General features: G+C 28.1%; 1 protein-coding gene across 1 annotated transcript in view; it reads right to left on the bottom strand.

Annotated features, from left to right (window-relative positions):
• LOC113552054 (cyclic AMP response element-binding protein A-like) overlaps positions 1-5,102 on the bottom strand; it is a 41,870-nt gene extending 36,768 nt beyond the window's left edge. Inside the window, exon 1 of the mRNA XM_026954721.1 lies at positions 4,406-5,102. Within this exon, the coding sequence (XP_026810522.1) occupies positions 4,406-4,516 (111 nt within the window). The 5' untranslated portion in view covers positions 4,517-5,102. The remainder of the gene's footprint in view (positions 1-4,405) is intronic.
• Positions 5,103-12,451: the final 7,349 nt, after the last annotated feature.

The following is a 12,451-nucleotide window of genomic DNA, read 5'->3' on the forward strand; positions in this document are numbered from 1 at the left end:
TTATACTTAAGTTTTTAAGAAAATCTCTAAATGTGTAATTTTTCTTACAAAATATTTTAGGTAGGTACTGGTTTCTACTGTTTATAAAACAAAACTGAACCGAGTCAATTAATTAATTTAAAATTTAAAAATAAAAAATTAATTAGAAATGTATTCATAATGAATTATGTTTCAATTTTGTTGTTGTATAATATAGAGGTTGCATTTGATTAATGTGAATTATAGTGCAATATGGTTTAAATATTGTGAACAACTCTAAAAAATGAATAATTTAAAAGTAATTAATCGTGTTATTCGTATTGCACTAATATACGTATGGAAGACTAAATATAAACGCAGATCTTCCACCATCATTATTGTACATAATATTATACAATATTCATTAAATATACATATAGGTAATGTGATATTTTCTGTATAGGTGGAGAGATAATGAAATCGTTTAGACGAACTCACGTAGAAAGTGGACTGCAACTATTAAAGGCAAGACAAATTTTATGTTTTTTAAGACAGATTTGACGGTCATTACGAGTTACAATAACTACATCATTTTAACGACTGTCGCCGTTACTGTAGTCGATCAACAGGAAACTATAACATCTACTATGATTTCGCGGTCAAATGACAGAAAACGAATTTTTCGGTTTATTGTGACAAGAGCACGATAACTAGAAGTTTAGAAATATTTTTATCATACAAAACTGCAAATCGACGGTGTATTATGTCCGCATATCTTTTAAAACGCGTAGAAGCAGCTCTATATCAATAGCACACGTCTTATTTGTCTCTTAAAAATACAGCCGAGGAATGTATTTGACAAGGGATAGGTCAAAACATAAAAACTGCGTTAGTAAACTATTTCACGTGTATTAGATACTTGTTTCATTTCTTTCGCCTTTCTACGGGGTGGTAGTATACTATGATTTGGGTAATTAAATATAAAAGAAATAATAAATAATGAATTTAACCAACGGTTCTAAGCCGTTTTAAGTAAATATTTAAATCCTATGCACGCTGATATTTTAAAAAAACGCTTAGACGGTTATCGGTAGTATTTCTGTAAATCCGCGGCGAGACATTAGAGAAAATAAACAAAAAAGTATGTTCTGCAGTTTATCTTTCCTATAGTCTATACTTGATTTACGATTTATAATAGTGATGCGTGAAACATATGGGCACTTCATCAATCCAGAAAAAGTGTTCGCAATTAATAATAATTATAATAATACTGTATTTTTGTAAAATAAATATGCTTCTCACTCAGCTTTCGCGAATAATAATGAAAATGCATATTTAATTTACTGATAAAAAACTGTGTCGACTTGCCCACCTACACGACGTTTACCGGAAATCGGTAATTCGATCATTTCGACTAGTCATCGTTTGTAATGCGAAACGGCTGGAAAAAAGGGAAAGTGCTCGTGATTATTATACAGAACGACTATGGCGGCGTAAACGGGCGGTGGGTGGCTGTGGCGGCCATGATTTAAATGCAAAAATGTTAGTAGTTTTTCCAATGCACATAACGTAATTATGTCGACCCGCATTATGCATTGTAAATGTATAGGTATTATAAAATAAATGTGATTTCGCAAAAACAAAAAAAAAACAAAAATGAGACAGTCGGAACAAAAGGAAAAAAATATATATTACATATTATTATACTAAGAAGCGTGTACACTGACTATACACGCGCACTTAAATAAACTCTCGTATACAGAATGCAGATACCATCCGTTTGTCGAATATCAGTTTTGTAGAAAAAAAAAGTAGTGTTTGTACTTCTTTGGAAGCCGCACGCTATGAGTAATATCCATTCCATTAGCAATAGTATTTTTACACAGATAATAGATATTATGTGATGTCGAGATTTCGAAGAACTACTTGAAGCCGATTTATCAACCAGAATATTTGTCAAGGGGGCCTTATTATACATTACGGTACAGTGACTATAATAATTAAAATATATTATACACGCGCCTGCCATGACCGCTACCGTCACTGCTACTGTCACCGCTGTTGATATTATATTGCTATATTAATGACTTTTGCGAAAGACAATACAATTGGCAACGATTTAGTTTGCAGAACACATTAAATAATGACAGTGTAATTCATACAACGCGTATATCGATAGTCCATGGGTTCAACACCACCCGTAGCGACACAGCGACACAAAAAAAAAAAAAAACTGGGAAAATCTCTTGGGTAGTAAATGCAATAAAACGACCCGGATAGAAAGTAGCCCTCATTAGCCGCCTCATTGAGGAATAAAACATAATAAAATAAAATAAAAACTTAATTTCTACACGATAAGGGCTCCCCCATGGACTACTTTTTTTTTTTTTAATATAAATTATGATTAAAACCGTTTAATAGATAAAGGCGCGTATGAGTGCTTGACCCCACGTCAGACCATATTATATTCCGATTCGGAAATACCCGTATATAATGGATGCTATAATAGTGTAATCTAATTATCGCACATTATTTTACAGCCTAAATTATGTATTATTATACATTGTTATGGTGTTAGTAAAAAGTTCAATCTCGAATATAATATGTATTCAACTTTACTGGGGAATTCTATTTATGTATAATATAAGTACCAATATTTGCTGAAGATGCAATACGTGAGTACGAAAATCGATTATGATTTAATACATTATTATACATATATATATATATCAGTTTTAAAGGCCGACGGGTCGATAATACATGTATAATATATAACATTATTACAAATGTGTTTACACTTGATATTCGTAAGACCATAATACAGTATTATAATAAATTGTAAGCACTCCTTAGATTTTGTTACATGAAATCCTGGCCATATTGCAGTATAAGCCATCATCAGTTTTTAGACTTTAGACTACTATGTATAAAAACAAATTAAAACATTACTAACTAAAGTAATATGTACAATGTACATTCATAATAATATTATAGTACCTATAACTTTTTAATATATATTATTGAACATGAGTAATGGGTAATTAAACATTCCCTTGTATTACTAGCAGTCACTTTGATCTATAAAGAAAGTGTAGGTGAAAGAATGGTTCAACTTTCAAATGTCATTTCCTATGCAGCTGAATATTATGTTCACAATAGTAGGTACATACTACATTCAATAAAAAATTCTATTGACTCAAGGTCACACGTATCGCATAAATAGTGGTCGAGATAAGATGTATTTATATTTTATGTAAATATATCAACCAATGTTCATTAATTAAATATTATTTTCGACTATTAAAATCGGAAATTCTCTCCAATAGTAGTTTAACGCAAAGTGTTGGTTAGGTATTATAGAGAGACATTTTTAATTTTAATCCCACTATTATAAAACTGGTTTTTGTGCGGCATACGCCCGGTTAAAATATGCATATTATAAACACATTGGGCATATTAATTGCTAAATTCATTTCTATGCAAAATGAAAATGATTATATTACAAAATGGTAAGAAAAGTTTTATGTTCTCAATAATGATATTCACACTATATCAATAATGACATTTCTAAAAATTTTATTGGAATATAATACTATAGATACTGGCATTCATAATGTATATATATATATAAATGAACATACAAGTAATATAAATTACACACACACATGTAAGTACTTATATTTATTATTTTTATTGGTACGTTGATCGGACTTTTCCTTCCGTGGGCGTTTTCTGTGTCAAACCAGAAATTCATAGGAATCATTAAATACACGGCCGATTAAAATGTTAGTTAGGATATTAATTTATTGAACGCATTTCGATCGCTGCAGATATCGAAGGTTTATTTATATTTATTTGTGTTGAGCTCGATAGTGATTTTAATATTCCTTATAGGTATTTTGATATATTCTACATTACGTACAAACTTCCTGTATATATTACAAGTTATAACTGTATACACAAAACAATATAGGTATATAGGTATATAATATATGAGATTGTGGAATGTGATACGGCCGAATTACTTTTGCAAAATAATTTACTCGATGACTGTTTGATTTTTTTCTGTTATTTGGTCAACGTTGTGCACTATCAGCTGGATTTTAACTTCCTGTTGTTTGTAACTAGATAATAACACACAGGTATGTGTATACTTAATATTGTATGCAATTTATGTCTGTGTATTTTTTGAACTGTATACGTTAAAATATAAAGAAAACGTGTTGTTATAGCTAAGTGTTACGTAAAGAAAACGCACTTTCCACGAAAATGAAACGAGTTGGATAGACGGATCGTTTAACCGTTATTAACTATAGCGTATTTTAGAACAATAGTCGACGGTTTTCGAAAAACGCACGGTCCAAGAAATCGATAAAAGTAAAACCAGTATACCTACCTATACTCATTATAATCGGAGGAAAATCAAATATATAAACATTATAATCACCTGGTCCAAATCCGAATCCCAGAGGTCTTTCATGTCGTCATTGATGAATGGGTCGAGCTTAAGCTCCATGTATATACCCAAAGCGTCCATGTCTTGGCAGGACATGGTCATGTTTTCTTGCAACGTCTATCGTATGGTCGTATGTCGTTTTCTCACACGGGGCAGCGCGAGAATTGGAAAAACAGCGCGACGCTTAGTAATATGTCGACAGCGCACAGCGCACAAACACAAAAACGAATTTAACAAAAAAAAAAAAAAATTGAAATAGAATTTGCAAATAACGACAAACGAAAAACCACTACAATTGTATGCAGGTATTTACGATAAATTAGGGGGGTGTATAACGGTTTTGAAACGCGTATGTCGTGTGTAATATTATAATGTCGCACTGAACTCGGAGTGAACACGCGAATCGTTCGTCTTACATTTTCCGGTGCAACAATATAAATATGATTATATTATTATTATACGTCTTGCCGCAAGCTTAACAGAAATTAAAAGTAAATAATATTAATAATGATACGAAAGAATAAATACACAGACACATATACACACGAACATAAACAACAAAAACCACACACACGCGTGTACACGGACGCAACGTGGGGACTGAATCGTTTGCCGGGCGCGTCTGATATTAATGAGAGGAACGTACGAGCGCGCGCGAGAGACCGACGACCTGTTGCTGATGCCGAGGCGTGTACGGCGACCGTCGCGTCGTCAGACGTGCGTGTGTGCATCCGGCGCGTCTGGCTCGTCGATCGACGGGTGGAAGGGGGGTGGGGGTGGAAGTTTTGCCGGCGCGCTAGCGCCATCTACCGTGTATCACGAGCGGAATTGATAGCTATAGTACTATGATAACATTATTATGAGTTACGATAAATTTTATTTACAGTATTATTTTAAAATATAATAAATAATAATAATAATGATAACAATATTTCCAGGACAGTTTAGTGGCGTAACGGCATCATTTTTCGCGAGGGGAGATACCTATATATACAACTATATACACTTTTTACTATTATAATAGGTGGATAGAGGTACACAATAAAACAACGTACCGAGCTCCGTAATAAATGTCGATTATTTACGAATACCACTATGCAAATAATATCATTATCTATTACAGCTGTTGTGGTTATATAATTTAATAAGTGTGCCTATAATTCATAGGCAAGTTATACTTGATTTTTTTTTTTTATCTTTTATTGACAGATATTTACAGAACATATTTTATGATTCTTGTTGCAAGTCGTTTTGTTTGGAATCTCAAATATTGAGGACTGATATTATATACTTACCAAAATTATTTTCAGTGGATACCTGCAGCAAAATTCACTTATCAAGTAAAGATTTGAATGTTAAATATACATAACAAATAGGGCAGAAAAACTGAAAAAAACAGGTCAAGGAGAAGATTCGTGTGTGGAATTATAGGCAATGTGATTACTGATAATTGGCTATTTCTTATATTATTAAGTACTATAGATTAATATTATCAACAATTATAAATTTATTAATTATAATAATAACAAACAAATACTTATCAGCTAACCGGTAATCAATTTATTCAATACATTCGTAATGAATCGTATTATTACCACTTGAATAATTTATTGATTTTGCATAAAAATTTAAGATATAAGTCTTGGAATTATTTTGAAAATAGACATTTACAAAAAAAAAAAAACTTGGGTTGAACAAAATGATAACACTTATTATTAATTAATCAAAGTACTAACTTACCTATAGAAATAAACTAGCTTATAAACATTGATCGGGTTAGGTTAATTAGATAAATTACTTAGGTATAACTCCTTATACTCCTATATGTCTGGAGACGTAGTATGGAACGACACAAATTCAGTCATAGCATTTTTTGAAATAATTTTCCTAGATGAGTGTTAATATTAAAAGGCATCATATACTGAAATATTATAATTTATATTAATGTTAGTATAATAATATTTAAATGATATTCTAAATAAAAATACTTTCAACTTGCAATCATGAGTAATATACATAGATATTAGCAACTTGAGTCATAAAATGTCATTAAAATCATTTCTTATAAAAGTTATGTGTCAAATTAAATGTGTTATTACTTATTTCTACGGGATTGGTACGGGTTAAACGACTTAAACATAGCATAATACATATATCAATTATACCTATCTATATTGAGTATAATAATATGTTATTATAATTTATTATTCTATGTATATATTTAGCATAATTATAAAATAATATATTAAATTTTTCCATTTCAATAATACTCATTTTAGTATACGAAGGGAATAATCTATAATATTACCTAAGTTAATAGTGTTGGCATTATAAATAATAATTCATTTTTGATTGTTAACCTCAATATGTATGTTAAAAAAAAAACTAATATGGAATTAAATTCATTAATTTTTATACGTATTAACATGTATCATCTATAATCAATTATATCATTGATCTGTTAAGTAAGTCTTTTTCAACCGACCATCACTGTCTGCAATAAAAAGTATTGATGTTACTTAATGACACACGAATGTACAATTTAAAACATTCAACATGATGATACCCCATATTAAGAATTAATTTTCCGGTACAAGGAAAAATTGTAAATTTAATAATATATTTTTTCTTTATATAGTTAGAAATCAAATAACAAGGTAGATAGGTAACTATAAGATAAGATTATAACTTAAAATTAACTTTTAAATAGTAATAAAATTATAAATAGATATTTTAATATGTTTATTGTTTTCATTTTTCACACCAGCTATATTATATATTATAATTAATATGTAACAATGTAATAATGCTTAACAAATAATTAGATTGGAATGTATAATTGAACACTATTTACGTTAATATTCTATAAGAAAATATTGAAATATATATGAATTTAAATTACTTTCTGTTAATATTTTATTTTTAAGTACCTACATAATATTAGCAAATAAATCATTAGACTAAGAGTTTAACTTCTTAAACTAATAGATAGGTATTGGCATAAAATAAATAACACTAACATAATATCTAACTTAAACACGATTCAATAATTAGTAATTATGTAGCAAAATTAAACAGAAAAATCTAAATAGAAGATTTTACTACTTTACTTTTGATATTACGATAAGTACATATTTTGAATGCACCTTCAAAATAAAAAAAAAACTTTTGAAATATCTCAACTAAAACTATTTTCTTCATAAATAGCAATGTCTTAATATAAACACTGCAATAAACTGAATAACTAAACCACAAATGTTTTGTACAACGGTTTAGTCAAAATATTAAGGATACAATAACAAAAAAAATTTGATTTACTCAATGTAGCTAAATATTTTATTAATTAAACATGATACGAAAAGAAATGTATGGTGTAAAAGAAAGTTCATTTCGACTAGCTATAGTCCTTGTTTCGTAACACAAATGTTTTTAGTTTAAAACGAGGTTATTAGATCAGTGATAATATTATTGTCTGTTCCTAAAGCAAGGTCGACAAGACAAGTCTTAATAGCTGATTTAAGGAAAGTGTCAACAAGTTTTTAAAATATTAAGTATTTTTCACTGGTTAATAGTTCCGGCATTGTTTGACGCCATATTATTACTTAAATAAACAATTATTATCGTGATACTATTTAATTCCATCAAAGCATTTCTAGTTAATTTATGTTCTATTATAGTATGTATAAGAATATAAATCAACCTTTTTTACACAGTTTAATACAATAATTCCCGTTATGAAATTAAAATATAATTTATATTGCACACATACAATTGTAGATAAATAGAATATTCGTATATATAGTTAATATGCTATTAATGCAAATATTTTATAATGTAATATAAATGTGTAATCACTATAATAAGTGTAGGTACCTATTTATTTTCCACGTATGGAAAGAAAATGGTGAATTATAGCAATACTAAGAAGTCGTTTGAAAGAAACCAATAAAATATATTATAAGCATACAATCAATTTTAAAGTAATTTGTATTTTATTTTTTAAAAAAGTAATATAAGTAGTTTAGGAAATTTTATAACAACTAATAAATAGTAAGTAATTGGTATTTGCCAGTTTACCACGTACAAAATGTAACTTATAAATTTACACAATTGTATGCGTCGTTTCTTCGTATTATTTGTTATACTAATGAAGAAAACAATAGTATGATTTTCAATTTACGCGAATAAAATACTTTTTTCGAATATTATGTAAAATATGATTTAATCGTGTTATTAATAGTTCTGTTACCAAGCCTATTTGTAATGGTCGAACATACATTTCAGAAAATTTATTATTTTTACAAATCTTGCCCGGTAACTTCTCAAAATGTATTAGAACAATTAATTAAATTAATCTTGGTATACATATAAATATCATATTATTATTGTTTTAAATCTAAATTTAGAAATTTAATGATTTCTACTTAAACAATTGATGTAATAATTAGTAATATTTTACACAGAACACACAAACATCGTTGGTTGAAGAAAAAGTCAATACATTAAAACATCAGGGTGGTCGTGCGTATTTTACGTACAACTGTTGTCTGAGATTACCTCGATCAGGAATTTCAGTCAAGTGGATAGAACGTCTGCACGTCATAGACCTATTGAAAGATCTTCAAGTACCAACATATAGTTGATTCTTCTTATTCCGTTGTTAGAGAATCAGTAGGTGTAGTTAAAAATAAAAATTCTTAAATACCACAGCGTAGATACTTTACAATAAATTATAAAAAAGACACATACATAGTGTTATAAGTTTACAAATTTAAAGGGAATAACTCTGACCGAGCCTGCAGCCGGGTTTAGACTTAAGAGTATAGTTCCTTATTTGCTTCACATCATTTCGACTCACTATAATATATTATCATTATATTATATGAAGGATACGAAATCTAGTAAACACTGTATCATTTTAAACAAAATTATATGATGATAAAGTGAACTAAACATAATTATTTTAATTAAATTAGTTAATTAAATGTATTATACTAAATTTTTAGTAATATGGTTAGGTTAGTTTAGGTTATTTTTAGCATAGTGAAACAATATCAAGAAAACATACATATATAAAAGTTCCAGAATAAATATTTTTAAAAGTATTTAAATATTATTTAAATTAGAAATTCGATCGTTACAAATTTACAATTCTTATACGTGAACGGCAACGTAATTTATTATTTTAAAAAAGCTTAAAAATAAAGAATAGTTTTTTTAATTTATATTTTTCATTCTACTCCTGCAATAAATAAAAAACATCATAAAATATGTTTAATATTTGATATACGACTTTAATATGGCACCTATATAAAAATACATTTTTAAACTAATTTTTTTTTAAATCCAGTATTTTAAGATATTTACTTATTTAATTGTTAAGAATTTGCATTTAATATAATATTCATATTAGTGTAGTATTATTCTCAATAAATTATATTTAAATAAGCCAACGCCTTGATAATACACGTATTAATTTTGCTTTACATATTATAGTCTACCTTTTTCAATTACTATTCACTAACCACATTGTATTTTATTTAATAGAATTTTTTTTTTTTGGCAAAGTAACAAAATTCAAACAAAATAATAAACACGAAAAATGTGACACACTCCAAATGTAGATTATTGTTTTTGACTGTATTCATTATAATGTAAATTACTTTTTCGAAATTGTTTACCAAGAATGTTTAGTTTGGCATAGTATATAATTTCTAAAACGCCATTAATATTTTACCCACTACTTATATTAGTACCTATACTTTATAGTATATTAAATTTTATCATAACAATTTTTAATTTTTACCTACTATTAAAATAAAGTATCATTATAAATAACTTATTTTTTTGATTCAATTACGACTAACTATCGAGTTTTAAATACTTTTAAAAACGTAAAATTACAATATAAAATATTTGTATAATATATAATAACATGAATAATTATGAAATATGTATAAGATAATTAATATACAATAATTAACATCATACCTTATGGTATGCTATTTCAAAAATTATTTACTAAATAGGAGATAATAATAGCGTACTGTTTAATATTATCACAATAAATGAAAATAATAATTTTAAGTACTAACAATAATGTTACTTAAATCTATAAAAATTACTTTAATTCATTTATTACAGTTCAGTATCAATGGAAAATATTTGTATTGTTTTTAATATTGATTGTTGTCTGTTATAGAATTATATCATATTAATTATTATTATTTTTTAATTATTAATAATATACTTAATAAGCTTAAATGGTATATGTGTTGCCTAATAACCATATAGATAAGGCGTTTTGTGTTTGAAACCATTAATAAATTATTTTCTATTGTAGTGATTTCTAAATGTAAAAACTTTTATATTGTTAACGATTAGCATAAAAAATAAATTTTTAAGTTAGGTGTTTGGTTGACAACTTCCATCTTTGATTTAACAAAAATAAATACAAGCTGGTACAAATTTAAACATTTATTCATGATTTGAGCGTGGTAAAACTATAATTTATAAGCATAATAGAGTAATAGACTCCTTACATACATAATGTAATGATGTGCGCCTAAGCCATCATATCCTTTTTAAATTTAAAATGTATAATAAAATAATTATAATAATTGTTAGCCATTAAAGATAAGAATAAGTTACAGATATCGAATAGGACAAAATATAACGATAAGATATTACACACATAATATAACTTATATGTTTAGGTTAGGTTAGGTAATCCTAGCCAAAAACTGAAATCCTTGTATAATATAAGGATTCCAGTTTTCGGTCAAAGCCCCAGACGCGTTATTATTGTCTTTTTGTACGGACGGTCAAAGGCGAATGTAAAAGACTATGCAGATCGTTTATGCAATAAGACATAATAAGTTAGTTATAGACGTTTGTAATAAATTAAAATACGTATATTAAATTGTGTTAAAAAATTCAAATAAAATTAAGTGTAGTGAATCAAAGAAAAAAGTTCTTATTATTTTAAAATATAAATCGGTCATCTCATATTATATCTTGGATACGAACCACGGTTTCAACAGGCAAGTCGCTGAATTCCGTGATCATCGTTTCACCTGTGGTACCAAAAGAGAAAGAACATGTGAGAAGAACATAGTGGTTGGTGTATCTCTGAATTGTTATAATTATGTCAATCGTTATTCCATTATACTCTGTTTGCTCCGTCTTATGAAGTCAGCTCAAATCCAGTAACTCTTAAGGCCATGTTTACCGCATCTCCTTTCTTATAACATTTTAGATTGGCTTTTCAACCATGGTTCACCTCCTTTGACAGTGCTACAATGACTCGCTATTTTTCTCTAGGTATTTTTTCTCTTCATAATAGTGCTTTTGTCTCGGAACAGAATAGTAATCCTTTTATAGTGGTTGGGTCAGTACTTCAGTAGGTCTTCTCTCGTAAGTCCACACATCAAATCCTGAAGGTCCGTGGGTATTGCCTTAATTCCTCATTGGCAAGCGTCTGAACTAAGTATAACAATAACAACATTTTAAATTTTAAAGCAAAATAATATTTAATATTTTGTTTCAAACCTTATAGATCAATGTGAAATATAAATCGCTGACCTTTAATTGCCTATCTAATTCGCCGTTTTAAATGATAATTACATAGATAGTGTTACGGGAAACGTAACAATTTCAACCTATACAGACTTTACAAATTACCGATTTTAGACAGATTCAAACAGAGGAGAACAATTTTTCAATTACATATTCGTTTCCAAATATTCGCTGTCATCGTTAAGTAAAGAACTTGACTGTTACCGAATTGTCACCAATTATTATTATAATATAGATACTGTTAGTACTGCAAGCGGACGAATACGGATGATAGACACGCACACTCATAGGCCAAACATAAACGTCACTAAATAAAGTACCATTCAAAACGTGGATTGATGTACGTGTGTCTACATAGAATTATTATTGTTATATTTTATTAACAGGTGTTAGTTTTACGTGTCACGCGTTTGCGCACACAATGACTTATGAGTCATAAGCTCACTGAAATAATAGCAT

Source organism: Rhopalosiphum maidis, chromosome 2 (assembly GCF_003676215.2).
Source record: "Rhopalosiphum maidis isolate BTI-1 chromosome 2, ASM367621v3, whole genome shotgun sequence".
In the NCBI taxonomy this organism is placed as follows: Eukaryota; Metazoa; Arthropoda; class Insecta; order Hemiptera; family Aphididae; genus Rhopalosiphum; species Rhopalosiphum maidis.